The sequence below is a fragment of the Tupaia chinensis genome, unplaced genomic scaffold (genome assembly GCF_000334495.1).
Source record: "Tupaia chinensis unplaced genomic scaffold, TupChi_1.0 Scaffold000182_1, whole genome shotgun sequence".
In the NCBI taxonomy this organism is placed as follows: domain Eukaryota; kingdom Metazoa; phylum Chordata; class Mammalia; order Scandentia; family Tupaiidae; genus Tupaia; species Tupaia belangeri.
This window is the reverse complement of record NW_006159657.1, coordinates 2,020,795-2,035,101: the sequence shown is the minus strand read 5'-3', so window position 1 is coordinate 2,035,101 and position 14,307 is coordinate 2,020,795. Positions and strand designations below refer to the sequence as shown.

Sequence of the window (14,307 nt, the reverse complement as noted above, 5' to 3'; positions counted from 1 at the left end):
TGGAGGGTCGCTGCGGCAGCCGCAACCCACGGGCCCATGACTCGTAGTAGGAGCTCAGGCAGCAGCACCAGCCCTGCCACCCACAACTGTGCAACGTCAGGCAGATCCTTTGATGTCTCTGAACCTTAGTTTCTTAGCCTGTAAAATAGGGAGAGCTATGCTTTTGGAACCACCTGTGTGGTTCTCAATGGAGGCAATTCTGGTCCCTTAGGTAGCCCTTAGAAGTGGAGAGGGGGCATTTGTAGTTGTCACAGTGACAGAGGATGCCACTGAATTTAGTGTTTAGTGGACAGGGAGGTTACTAAACATGCAGTGCCCAAGCAGCCCCCCACATCCAGGAATTGCCCTGCCCCCATGTCACGTGCAAGTTATGCAAGTTCTGTTTGATGCTCAATGTAGCTTGCAGAAGGAATAGTCTAGCTGGCAAAGGTGGGCCTCAGGGCACGTGGGGACTGAGGAAGGTGGGCATGGGAATATGAGGTGCTGCAGAGGCACTCGCGCCCAGCTGGACACAAGCAGACCATGGAATGGGAAAGGAGGATGTGCCAAGGAGCCAGGCTGCAGGGCTGATGCGGAGGTCGGGCCAAGTGGGGCTGCCGAATAGCATGGCCATGCCCAGAGCCTTCCTGTAGGTTGCAAAGCATTTTCCGGGCAAGGTGGGAGGTGCTGCCAAGCCCTACGTAGTACCTAGTGCTTGCTCAGCTGCCCTGGAGCCTTGGGCCAGCCTGCCGTCCCTGGCTGAGCACTGAGCAGCTGCACTCCTCTCCTGGGCAGCCCGTCCTCCCTCCTCATAAACAGGATGCTCCTTCCTTTCCCATGAGACACTGTACCCATTTTCCAAGTTCAAGGTCTCTTAAGTTAGGCAAATACATTAAAAAGAATTTTGGGTTCAAGTTATGCAATAGTATTCCCCACCTGAGTCCAGGGGTTCTCTGAAATCGAGGGTTGGAGGAAGACTTCCTTGCCCCACCCAGTTCCTGAGAAGGATGGGCCCATGTTCCCCTGCAAACTGGTGACAGGGCTGTGCTTTTGTGCCACTAATTCCCCTTTTCCTCCTGGCTAGGCCTGTTCCCCTGGAAAGCTGCGTGCCAACAGAGGTTCCCTTCCCGACCCAGGAGAATGGAAAGAGAGACTGGGGCCGAGCCAAGGCTGGGAAGGCATCTGCCCCGCAGAAGGGGTGCATGAAGACCTCGCTTGTCCACCTGCACCACCGCACAGGCGGTCTGCCTGGGCTGAGGGCCGCACAGCCACGATGGATGTTTATGGGCGCCCAGCCAGAGTTCGCCATCCTGCACTTCACCCCGACTGCACCTGCTTCCCCCTCTTAACCTCTGAGAGGACACTTCAACCCGCGGACAAGCCAAAGTGACTCCCGGCTCCGTCTGATGCCAGTTGAGCCTTAAGCCTGGTGGGGCTTAGCCTGAGGCCGGTCTGTTTCAGGGAGTGACTCAGAAGGAAAAGCAGCCCAGGAGCGTGTCGCGGAGGGCCGGCTCCAACTCACTGATCTCAAGTTGTCTGCTCTTCCTCAGGTTGGCAGACTGACACCAAGCTGGAGGGGTGCCATGTTGCTCCTCTGGCCAGAAGTTTTATTGAAAATGTGAGTGATGTGAATACTTGATTTCGATAAACCTGTAAAAGCAATATTTAGGAGGCTGACTTCTTTCAATTAAAAGAATGTATACAATTCCAACCCCTGGGGCCCCGGTCTTTTTTCCTTTTTTTTTTTGAGCTTTGGGATATGTTTAGCAAAGAGCAGAAGAGTCAGGGCATCCCAAATTAGAGATCCAACAGAGTTTGGAGAGCCAACCCCCACTGGGCCAGCTTGAGGGTCACAGACCAGCCCCCCCTTCCAGCTCCCACAGCCCAACAAGCCAGAGCAGCCTTTAGGCTCTGGAGGGGAACACTTGGTGGCCTCCCTGGAAGTCAGGCCTGAATCCCAGGGAAATGGAAGTGTGGGACCCTCAGGCCAGGCGCTCGTAGACCTATTAAAGACAAGGGCAATGACTGAGTGAGGGAGGGAATAGCTGAATGAGTAAATCCTGGTCCACTTGCAGTTTCTCGGAAACGGAGCAGTGATTCCAACTGCAGAGCGCTTGCTGATTTTCAAAGCGCTTCACATACACACCAGGCTAAGCGTGGCTTATGGGTGATTAACCCCGTCCTACGGGCCTGAGGCGGAAAGTGAAGGTGCCACAGGAGTTGAGTGGAGACCGTCAAAGCACCCCTTGTCTCCACGGAAGTCTGAGGAAGGGGATACCAAGAAATGCAGAAGGCAGACATTTGAGAGACCTAGGAAGAGGGTGACCGTGAGAAGGGAGACGTCCACGTTGGAGAGGTGATGCCCACCCCCTGAGCATCACTGCCCACCTCATAAACGGGTCGGGGTAGTTCCAGCACACTGTCGTGTCTGCCCACAGGGCTCTCCCAGAGAAGGTGGAGGCTGAGATGACGTCATTTTTTTAGAGGTTTCTGCCTTAGGGCACATGTGCTTGTCAGAGAGACAGACAGTGAGAGGGAAGGTGAGAAAGCACCCCTGGGGGGGATGGCCAAACTGCAGTCCTTCTCCTCTACTCGCCTCCCAGGATCTTGGGCACGCATGCAAATGTGCCTGGTTTGAGTTTTAAGCCACCAGGTCCACGTCTCCAACCATGGTCAGCCATGTGGGAGTCCAGCAATGTAACCACTACACCGTAGGCTGGCCCCCATCTTTCTTTTTTTTTTTAAATTTGCCAGTGGGCATGTGCACTGGCCGGAGAGAGACAGGGAGAGGGAGAAAGCACCCTCCATGGGGCATGGTCATGCTTCAATCCATTTTTTCCTCCTGTCAGGATTTGGGCTTGCACACAAACCCATTGTGTTTCTCAAGCTGCTGGAGCCAGGATTCGAACCACATAGTTGGCTACGTGGGATCCCAATACCCCAAACGCCAGGACACAGGGCTGGCCTGAGGTGACATCTTGACTCCTTCCTTCACAGGAATATGACCTGTAAATGACCCTTGCATATCTGTAGGGACAGTGACTTACCCATCTCTCATGATGATTGTGTGATTTACTAAGAGGTGCCCCTCTGGGCTGACACAGCTCCGCTCTAGCACTCTGCTTGGCGAGCAGAGCGCAGACTGGTTTGTGGCCGCTGTTTACCCCCTTGTCCACGTGTTTTGGCCCAGTGCACAGCCTGTCCAACCACACCTGGCATCCCTGCCCAACGATGTTTGGAAATTCATAAAGTGCAAGACTCACAGGACAGGAATTCAGAGCATCTTATTCACTCACCACTGAGTACTCAGGACGCATTTATAGAGTGAATAAAGCAATGTTACGATGAGGATTATCAGTCCACACCACATGTATTAAGCACATACTGTGACAGGGCCCCCTGGGTGCAGAGGGCCCAGCGGTGAGCAAGCAGATGCGTTCTCTCCCCGCCCCCTCTAGGAGCTCACATCCCAGAAGAGCAGGCAGCACCTAAGTGTGTATGCCAGGGTGAAGCCGCCAGGATGGGAGGGTGGCATCGGTGGTTAGCAGGGCGGTCAGACAGGCCTTCCTGAGGAAATGTCATTTAAACCAAGTCCTGAAGGGTGAGAAGAAGCCATGTAAAGAGCTCTGCCTTCAGGCCAAGGCAAGAATGCAACGCAGGAGGCCTGGCCCCATAGCCTAGTGGATAAGGAAGCCGGAGGCTGACCATGGCTCAAATGCTGGACCCAGCAGTTTGAAAACCACACCAGGTGCATGCGTACGTGTGCCCCAAATCCCAACAAGATGGAGAAACAAGAAGCGGTCACGGCATGACCACACCCCCATGGGAGCGCCTTCCTCTCTCTCTCTCTCTCTCTCTCTCTCTCTCTCACACACACACACACACACACACACACACACACAGGTGCCCCCTGGTAATTAGAGAAAGACAAAGAATGCAATACATGGATGTATGTAAAAATGACAGCGAACACAGATCGGCTCTGTGCCAGGCTCCGTCTCCATGTGCTTGCTCACTAACTTGTCACAGACCCAAAGGCAAAGGCACCATGATGTGCCCATTTACTGAGGTGCAAAGAGAGAAGTGTCTTTCATTAAGGACGTGGTCGAGCCCAGGAGGTCTAGAGTCTGCTGCTGGCCCAGGCCCATCATCCCTCGTGAGTGGGCCAGGCTTCGCACAGGGCCTGGCCCTTAGCCACCATCACTGGTTTATCAAGTGCTTACTGTCCTTGGCACTGCGACTGCGACAAGTGCTTTACATGTATCCATTCATTAAATAAATTGTTGCTGTTACTGAGCAATCATGATTCCAAATAATTACAGCCTCTGGCCTCATTTCCTTAGCTCTGAACAGATCCAAAGCAGTGGGGACTGGCAGTGGCTCGGTGCTGACTCCCGAGGCCACACAAATGGGAACCCTGTGGGCTCCAGAGTCTCTGAATGCAGGGACACCCTGAGGAGTGATGCTCCAGCTATTTACAGCTCGAACCTGGGCAGCGAGACTGGATTCCTTTGCAGCTGGCTTGAAGAGGATGGCCCCTGCCTCTCTGCTTGAGTTCAAATCCCTCAGAACCTCTAATCCCCAACTTCCAGTTGCTGGGAGAGCAGCAGCATTTGGTCAGTGTTTGGGCTGACCAGTGGGCTCTCGAGCTGGAGGTCAGAGTCAGGTCAGCTCCCACTGCCACCAGGAGAAAAGGGGCCCGACCCAACTCGGGGTGTGACAGAGTGAGCCGTGTGACAGAGTGAGCCGTTCCCTCGAGCACAGCTGAGCTGGCGGCCAAGGTCCTCAGGCTCACCACAGCCAGGCAGGACTCTACCCTGGCTAAGAAATAGCCCCCAGACAGAGCAGCAAGTCTGGGCAGAGGAAAAGTTGCCCACCTGCAACTCCGCTATTCACTTTTCTAAGCCCCAAATGATGACCTTTCCACCGAATCTTAGGGAGCCACAAAGAAAATCCTTCAGAAAAGACAGGACGTGGGCCGAGGACTGTGCTCTGCGTGGGTTACGTACGCACATGGCGGCAGAGTGAGGGTAAGAGGAAGGTGGCCACTGTCACGCCGGCCGATAGAATGTGGCAGACGCAATGCCATGTGGTTGCTAAGGCTAGGTGATGAGGAGCCACTTCTTTTTTTCTTGTCGTTGCTCTCACTCTCTCTCTCTCTGGGTGATCGCCCTCCAGCCCAGCCACCGTGCTAAGAGGAAGCCCGAACTAGGCCCCATAGAGTGGCCCCTAGCTGGGTGCCCCTTAGAGGCACTGAGGCCCCCGGCTAACAGCCAGTACTGCACACCAGGCAGGCAGGTGACGGAGTCTTTGGACCATGCCACCCTGGCCTTCAGGCAGCCACATCTGTCCCTCCAAGCTCTGCCCGGATGACAGGTGTGTGTGCAGAACAAATGAGCGTTATACTCCAGATAACCAGAAGAACAGGTACCCCCAAATGAGAATCCTGGTGCAAATTCAAACCTGAGAGCTGCCTGTGAGATTAAACGGACACTGCTGATGTAGTGAAATCGCGGGTACAAAGGCTACCCGTCCCCTTAGTGCGCTGTTAGCTGGTTCCTCCTCAAGTCCGTGTGTCCGGCCAGGCTAACATTGGCTTTGGCGGCGAAGTGAGTGCCAACAGCAAGTCCGTGGACAGAACACAGCTGCCACGGGGTCCCAGCTGGCCACGGACTGGGGAATTAGCAGGTCAAGCGCTGCCTGCTGGTGTCTTCGGAGTGCCAGGCTCACTGCCAGGCTGTCTGGTTGGAGAAGTGCTTTCTCGCCAGGCTGGCAGGGGCCTGGGCAGGCAGAAATATGGCCACCTCCATCGCTCTGGCCTGGCCATCGCTGTCTAGAGTGTCCTGCGGGGACGGCCTCGGGCTCCTGGTGCATTGCAGCTGCTACAGGACGCCCGCCATCTACCAGGACACATGAACCGCGCTGGCGTCTGCCTGGCCCCAGAAGAGACTGGAGTGGGCCTGGTCTGCCAGCCGAGTGGGACATGGGTCCAGTTCACAGCCGAGCAGGATGCCAGGACACTGAGGTTCATGGAGTATGGCCTAAGGAGGGCCGTGTCCACAGCACAAGTGCCCAGTTCAAGGTCCCGCGTGGTCAGTTCTCGGACAGCATGCTGTGGAGGTGAGGTCAGGAGAGGGGGTTGAGCCTGGAAGCTTTAGGAGGCAGCCCTGACCCTGGGAGGGTGTTGACAAGGTGGGGATAGGCGTGGGCAGTGGGAAGGAAGGAGGTCTTGGTGGACAAGTCCATCACAGGCCAGGGGACAGGGAGGAGTGCTGGACTGTCATCTTCACAGTAAGACGCAGGAAACGCTTAGGGCAAGTGCCTGTGGGATGAGCCCAGAAGCAGGGGGCCGCCTGCACACCGAGACAACAGCGAGAATGGCTTCTAAGTCCCTGCAGGAGGGTCTTCCCGATGCCAAGGCCTCGCCTCGCCCTGATCCCTCACCTACCCAGGGAGAAGCCCCAGGGACCTAGTCCCCGAGGCCTGTGGCACTCCTCCACTGAACCCAGTGCGGAGACAGAGAGCCCCAGGTGGGGCTGGGTGGTTACCGGCCTGCCTGCTGCCCCTGCCCACTTCGGGAGGATTCTACCAGCCCTAGGGGCCCTTGGGGTTCTTCCCGCCCGACCCCACCGTGGTCACCTCATCCAGGGCACAGCTGGGGTCATCTCAGGCTGATCCGTGAGTCCAGCTGCTGCAGGTGTTCCTGGACGCCGAATGGAATGGTGGGCGTCCACATCCTGCAGAGAGGGGTGCACTGAGCGGCCGAGGGAGGTGGGAAGATGGCCGGGACCCGTGCAAGTGGCCCCAGGTCCCTCTTCCCACCCAGTTAGGCCCCGGGCATTCCCCAGCTGGCAGGAAGCAGGTCTGTGTGACACCACGGGGAAGCAGAGCTAGGAGCCCAGGGACCCCTCTCTGGTCTGGCTGCTCACTTGTGTGCGATCTCAGGTTAGTGAACTGCTTGATTTTCCTCGCCCATAAAATGGGCCTTTGAAGACACACTCTATTCATCTTAGAAGACAGTAACCTCAAATGTATGTCAAGAATGTGCTTTAAAATACTATAAATTGGGGCTGGAAGGTAGCATGGTGGTTAAGGGCACTAGACTATCACATGTTCAACTGTGGTTCAAGTCCCAGACCTGGCGGCTTGCTTTCTCACTTTCCCTCTCTCTCTGTCTTTGTCCCTCTCTGGTCAAATTGAAAGAAAAAAAAGAAAGAAAGAGAGAAAGAAAGGGAGGGAAAGATGAAAGAAAAAGAGAGAGAGAGAAAGAAAGCTAAATAAAATAATTCTTTAAAAAATAGTACAAATGACCAGTATTAGACATTGTGGTGACTTTAAAAAGTCAGCTTGTGGGCCAGGAGATGGCATAGTGGTTATGTTGCTGGACTCCCACATGGTCAACCATGGGTAAGCCCTGAACCTGGTGGCCTGAAACTCACACCAGGCGTGTGTTTGTGCACACCCAAGATCCTAGGAGGAGAATGAGGAGAAGGGATTGCAGCATGGCCATGCCCCCTGCGCGGTGATTTCTCACTTTCCCTTTCACTGTCTTTGTCTCTCTCTGTCTCTGGTGAGCACGTGTGCCCTATGGCAAAAAACTCTAAAAAAAGTAAGCTTGAACCATATCAAACGGCCAATGTATAGGTCAAAATGGTCAAATGTAGGCAATTTTGTGTGGCTTGCCCTAACGTGGCATTTAATGAGCATTTTGGGGATACAGGGTACTGTTCTAAGAACTTTATGCACCTTGACTAATTTCAGCCTCCCAAGACCTAGAAATAATCATCCTCCCCATTTTATAGATGAAGAAACCGAGGTCAGAGGAGTGACATATCTGCTTGCCCCAAGTTGCACACTGGTGAGGCGGAGAGCAGGATCTGAATTCTGGGGATACTGAACCCCACGCCCGAGAGCCCTGGCCCTCCAACCCAGGCCTTGGCAAGACTTACGCCAGCGTCTTCACCTGAGGGCACTTCTTCAGGCTGGTGGCGAGCTGCTGGGCCCCCACGGCCGTGAACTTGTTGTACTGGACACTGGGGAGAGAAACCTCTCCTGGGACCTGCACTGCGGCTCCAGAACAAGGCCACCACCCTGCCCTTCCCACGGTGCCAGCGGGAGACCCCAGGCTCCCCAGCCCCAGGCCCAGCCACCCGCCGCCCAGACAGGGATACTCACTAGACCACCCGGAGGGACACCATGTCGGGAAGCACCCGGGCCAGGCTCTCGGCTCCCACGTCGCAGATGCAGTTATTGTACAAGCTGCCGGAAAGAGACCAGGAAGGGCTGAGAGTGCTGGGGGGCCAGGCCCCTTCCCAGGCAAGAAGATCACACCCCACCGGGATTACTGCCCTGTTGTACTGAGGGGCAAACCAAGGCCCGGAGGCAAGGCTGCTTTTCTGTGGTCACACGATGAGCCCAGGGAAACAGCGAGACTCAGGAAGTCATTCCTCGGTTGAGAGCATGGAAACTCCTGGTAGCACAACTTCCCTGGTTCAAATCCCAGCTACTGCCAGTGCAAACTCGGGCAAGTTATTTAACAACTCTGACACTCCGCTCATCGAACAAAGGGCATGATCAAGTGGCCGTGGGGAGGGGCGAGTGAGTTCATGCTAGTGAAACACTCAGAACACGTCCCAGCATGTGTGATGAGCCACGTGCTGCCTAGAGTCCTGACTACCACCGGGAGTGCTGGGGAGGCTGCTACGAGTTACCGCAGTGTAGGCAAAGGGAGGTGTAGGCAGTAGGAGGAGGAAACCCAGGGTCACGGGCTGGCTCGGGTTTACGTGGTATATTCCTGGCCACGATCCTAGCTATGAGAATCCGCAGCGTGTGGTGCGGGTGGCGACTTTCTGTGCACTCATTACGCGGTGTCCTTCTAACAGGCCAGGGGCTGCTGCAGCTGCGATTTCCAGGCCATGACTCTGCCATGACTCAGCCTCAGAGCGGCACTGCAGGGCTGAGTCTAAAAGCAGCAGGTCTACACTGCTGCAAAGTGGATCATGCTAATCTCCAGCATTCCCTGATATCACAGGGTGGGCCCCAGGCAGGAAGCAGGCAGGGTCTCTGCATTCTCTTCCTTGAGTAGGTCTTGGAACCCAGGAGGCCCGTTCGCCACACTGCATTGATACCAAGATGCACGTGTTCCCGTTTGACTATGTGGCTACAACCAATGGCGTGTCATTTATTTGGCAGCATTTTGTCCTCTTAGCTCCCATGAGATGTGTTTCGTTTCGTTTCTTTCTTTTTTATTTTAAGAGATTTTTGCTAGAGGGGTACATGTAGATAAATCACCCCCCTCCCCCTAGAAGAATAGCCATGCCACAATCCCTTCTCCACCATTCTCTTCTTGGGATCTTGGACACGCACACACACATGTGAGTTTCAAGCCACCAGACTCAAGATTCGAACCAATGTCAAATACATGGGAGGTTAGAGTCCCAGACCTGGAAGCTTGAAAACAGCAATACAATCAGGCCATGTGAGTCCAGCACTGTGACCACTACGCCACCTGCTGGCCCCGAGATGTGTTTCCGGAAGTGTCAATTAGATCGGGCATGACCCTCACAGGCCCCTTCCACCTCTCCATTCACGCTGAACAAAAAAGCTGCACATACTCCCGGGATCTGCAGACCTCGCCCCCATTGGGGTTCTGCGGACGATATCCACCCCATCTCATCCTCTGCTTCTCATCACTACAGGCAACCCAAAGTGGCTCTTCTGACCCCCCAAACCCAATCTCTTTTCCGTTTTGGGGCCTTTGCATCTGATCCTGCCTCTTCCCAGAGCTTCCTAAGGAAGTGTCCTCCCTCAGAAGTCCCCTGACCTCCCTCGTGAATGTGATACTCCTGTTGAATTCTCCTAGGCCTTCTAAGTTTACCTTCCTGGCATGAATTGCTGTTTTACTCTATTTTATTTATGCGTGTACGAATTTGCTTAATGCAAGAAACTGCAAGGTAAGAACTGTGTCTGTCTTGCTCATAATGCGAGGGCACCAACTGCATAGGCTACAAGCTGTGCAGTACACGACCCATACAGCTGCACGCAGGGGTGTTGGCTGGGTGGACACGCGAACTGATGCGCTAACAGAGGTGCCCCAGATGCCATCTTTCCTGAGCACCTGACTCTCACTGTCCTCAGCAAGTGAAGAGGACTGAGGATGCAGGGAGAAGGTTCTCCGGTCTGCTGAGTGAGGAGAGCCGGCAAGGGTCAACTAGATGACTAGGGCTCTGGTCTAAGGTCAGTCCCCAGGTTAGACTAGTAAGGTACCAGGGGTTGGCTGGAGAGGACTCAAAAGCAAGGGGTGCTATGCCAACACCCTCCAGAGGGTGGCAGTGTAAGCATGGGCCATGGAGGGAGTGACGCGGCTAGCCAAGGCTGCAAGCTCATGGTCAGCCTTCCAGAAACTTCTGTTCCTGGACTCCAGAAAAATCCCCTGGGGAAAAGGTTTTTTTCTGTGTGCCAGAGGCTGGTATTGTGCCAATGGTTACCATTTTCCAGATGAGGAAACAGGCCTGGAACAAGTAAGCTGCGCGCCTAGAGTTTCTCTCCCCAGGTCCTGCTAATCTGGTTCAGAGCTGTGGGGATGCCCACGTCCAGGGCGTGTGCTCATATTGGATTCTAGGTCAATGCCCCTGGAATCAAGTGACACCAGTGGAGCAAACGGCCTGGAATGATTGCATCTAGGGTCCTGGTGTCACTCCCTGTGCCTGCACATGGGGCTCCCTGCCCTCCCACAGCCAGCGGCCTCAGTACCAGCCTAGGACCAGGATCCACTCACCTGAGCCTGAGCAGGGACGCGGCAAGTGTGGGCAGGGCCTCGGCGAGCTTGCAGGCACCCACGTCAGTGATGCTGTTCTGGGACAGGCTGCAGGGACACAGCAAGGGACAAGACTCAGGACAAACTTGCGTGGCCTTCCCTGTCCCGTCAGCATCTGTCCGGCTGCCACAGGCTGAGGCCAAGCTGAGAATGTTCCCTTCCCCTAGGGAAGTGAACACCGGACAATGGACTTGGATGGGTAATGAACTGGGAGGGGCTGTGACTTGACTTACACGAACTCTTTTTTTAATTTTTAAAGAATTATTTATTTAATGTTAGTTATTTTTGTTTGTTTGTTTTATTTTTAATTCACCAGAGAGAGAGAGAGTGAGAAAGAGGGAAAGTGAGAAACCACCAGGTCTGGGCCTCGAACCTCAATCAGCCGTGGGAGAGTCCAGCACCTTAACCCCCACACCACCTGCTGGCCCCTCATGCTAACTCTTAATAAAGAGAGGGATACCGTGACATCCTGTGGCTGAGTGGGATAGTGGGGAAAGGATGTGGATGGGCAAGAGAGCGCTCCTTCACCACCTGCTTCCTGATTTTACAGCACCCCTTCCCTCCCATCCATTTCTCAGGGCTGTGATTAAATGGGCAGCTCTGGGCTCCACAAGGCGAGGGAGTGTCTGTTTTGTTCCTTCCAGCACCCCCAAGCCTCTAGGAGCTCAGGGAATACTTAGGTGGTTGGGGGGTGGGTGGAGGGAGAGAGCAAGTGGGGAAGGAGGGAGGGAAGGGAAAGGAGAAAGGAGGAAGAACCCAGGGAGGGAATGCACTTACAATGTTACCTAGAATGCTTACACTCCCGGGTTAGTCTCTACCTGACAGTCAAGGAAATTGCTTCGGGAATTCTGGTAAATTATTCAGCCACACTGACCTTGGTAATGAGGGGAATGTGGACAGACTTGTTCTTCATTTGCTAAAGGGCAAGTGTGCTCACCAGAGAGAGACAGGGGGAGGGAAAGTGAGAAAGCATTGCCCAGGGGAAATGATCCTGCCACAATCCCTTCTTTCCTCTTCTGCTCTTGGGAGTTTTGGGGACATACACACACCCAGATTGGGTTTCTTGTTGCTTTTTCAAGCTGACAGGTCCGGGATGCTAACCTCACAGTCAGCCGTGTGGAATCCAGCTGCCTTAACCACCATGCCACCTGGCTTGCCCTGGGACAGACTTTGATACCCACTAGGTTCAGTAAAAAGAAACAAGAACAAAAACATGTTGCTCTTCCTGTATCTCATCCAGCTCTAATTTTCCAAAGCGCAGAACAATTTCGTACAAGTGTGCTGTTTGGGACCAGCAGCTGGCATCATGGTTACGTTGCTGGACTCCCACGTAGTTGACTGTGGTTTGAGTCCTGGACCTGGAGGCTTAAAACACTGGGCACAAGCGCATACATGCTGAAGATGCTGAGAGGGGAATGGAGGAGAAGGGCCTGGAGCATGGCCATCCTCCCTGGGAGGTGATTTCCTGCTTTCTATTTCTCTCTCTCTGGTGAGCACACATGCCCCAGAGCAAAGATCTCTTAAAAACAACAAAACAAAACAAAACAGAAAGTGCTGTTTCAGGGACCAGCAGACGGTGTAATAGTTACGTTGCTGGACTTCCACGCAGTTGACTGCAGTTTAAGTCCCAAACCAAGCAGCATAGAAAAACTCACACCGGGCATGTGTGAGTCCACATCCAAAATCTCAAGAGGAGAACAGAGGAGAAGGGATTGCGGTGTGGCCATTCCCGCTGGGGGATGATTTCTCGTTTTCTGTCTCTCTCTGTCTGTCTGGCGAGCACACGCGCCCTATAGCAAAAATCTCTCTCTAAAAAAAGAAAAGTATGCTGTTTTGATAATAATGTTTTACTCATAAATCTTTTCTTTTTATTTATTATTATTATTATTATTTTCCAGTTTGATCAGAGAGAGAGAGAGAGAGAGAAGGTGAGAAAGCAAGCTACCAGGTCTGGGACTCGAACTGTGGTTGGCCAGGTGGGAGCCAGAGCCTTTAACCACTGCCTTTAACCATTGATCATTGTCTTATTGATAAATCTTTCTCTTCCATCTCACCCCTCAGTGTAAATTTCTGCCATACGCACTGTTTATAGTCACTGCTGTGTAGTTTATACTCACGGGTTTATTTATTTGTTTCTTGCTAATTGTGGCTCCTTACTAGAATCCAGGAGCCCTGAGTCCTTAAGTGTTTGCTGATTAATGAACACATAACTGGATGGATGGATGATTAAATGACGGATGATTGGGTGAGCGACTGGATGACTGAATGAGGGAGTGAATGGATAAATAATCGAATGGAAAGATGAATGGGTGGTTGAATGGATGGACAAGTCAATGGACAAGAAAGAAGCCCGCGGGCCTGTGGGGGCCAGGCGCTGCAGGGGGGCGGGCAGGCCCACCCCACTGGCTTGAGTGTTTCACTCACTTGAGTGTTTCCAGGGCCTTCAGCTGAGGGAAGGTGGCTGCGAGCTGCGAGACACCCTCGTCCCCAATCTTGTTCTCACTCAGCGAGTCCAGGCTGCAGGTAGAATCAGATGGGGGTCGTCAGTGGTGTCCCAGAGGCCATCTGACCCTTCCTGTCTCAGCGTTGATCTCCTCTGACTCTGGCACCCGCCCCTCCCATCCCCCATCCCTGGGTACACCAAAGGCTGACGACTCACTCCTGAGCTTTTTTTTTTTTTTTTTGAGAGATTTTCACTGTAGGGCGCGTGCGCTCGCCAGACAGAGAGAGACATTAGAGACAGAAAGCGAGAACGGGTCCGGGACATGAACCGCGGTCGACTATGTGGGAGTCCAGCGACATAGCCATTACGCTAACTGCTTGTTCCCATCACTCCTGAGCTTTTGAAACCAGGTGTTCATCTGGGGGTGCCAATTAGCTAGCCAGAGACAAGGTCTAACTCCAGATGGTCTAGAATCCCGGGTTTGCTTCTTGGGAACCCCTGGAGCATGAGCAACTCCCATGAGCAACTCCCATAACCCTTTGGAACCTGGACTGTACAGTGAGATCGAGTTGCTGAGAGCAGCAAATGACACAGAGGGAAAAGTTCAAAGGTCACGAAAGGCTCTCATCTGCCATCCTCTCCCTGCAGTGGGGTCCTGGCCACTCATACGGGGGCACAGAGGGAGCAGGAGAGAGAAGGCCCGGGCCTCGGAACAGGGTCTGGTATGAGTCAAAGCCTGACGTGGAGGGCGAGAATCCTGCGGGCTATACTCACTCCAGATGCTGAAGGGAAGAAAAGGCCGTGAGGATCTTCACCAGTTTGGGGAAAGCTTGGGGGCCCAAGATGGGTCCCAACCTAGAAGGCAAAGAGCAGGGGTAAGACCTTGCGATACTCACGGCACCTTGTTCCTTGGGCCAGGGGCATGGCACCAAAGCCAGACCCAGCCAGAGACCCCTTCCCGGCCCTCCCTGCCTCTCAGCCTGTGATTTCTCCCGGTCCAATCCGAGGCTGGCTGGGCTCCCAGTGGCTCCCCCCCCCCCCTCCATTTTCCCCTGGGGGGGAGCTTTTC

General features: G+C 54.0%; 2 protein-coding genes across 2 annotated transcripts in view; one reads left to right on the top strand and one right to left on the bottom strand.

The window, feature by feature from the left end:
* Positions 1 to 1,690, top strand: part of DEXI (Dexi homolog) — a 20,144-nt gene extending 18,454 nt beyond the window's left edge. The window contains exon 2 of the mRNA XM_006146520.2: positions 1,064 to 1,690. The gene's annotated coding sequence lies outside the window, so the exon portion shown is untranslated. The remainder of the gene's footprint in view (positions 1 to 1,063) is intronic.
* Positions 1,691 to 5,888: 4,198 nt separating this feature from the next.
* Positions 5,889 to 14,307, bottom strand: part of CIITA (class II major histocompatibility complex transactivator) — a 60,644-nt gene continuing 52,225 nt past the window's right edge. The window contains exons 17-21 of the mRNA XM_027771061.1: positions 10,757 to 10,843; positions 8,155 to 8,238; positions 7,929 to 8,012; positions 6,619 to 6,716; positions 5,889 to 6,091 (exon numbers count right to left, since the gene is read on the bottom strand). Coding sequence (XP_027626862.1) covers positions 6,641 to 6,716; positions 7,929 to 8,012; positions 8,155 to 8,238; positions 10,757 to 10,843 — 331 coding nt within the window. The 3' untranslated portion in view covers positions 5,889 to 6,091; positions 6,619 to 6,640. The remainder of the gene's footprint in view (positions 6,092 to 6,618; positions 6,717 to 7,928; positions 8,013 to 8,154; positions 8,239 to 10,756; positions 10,844 to 14,307) is intronic.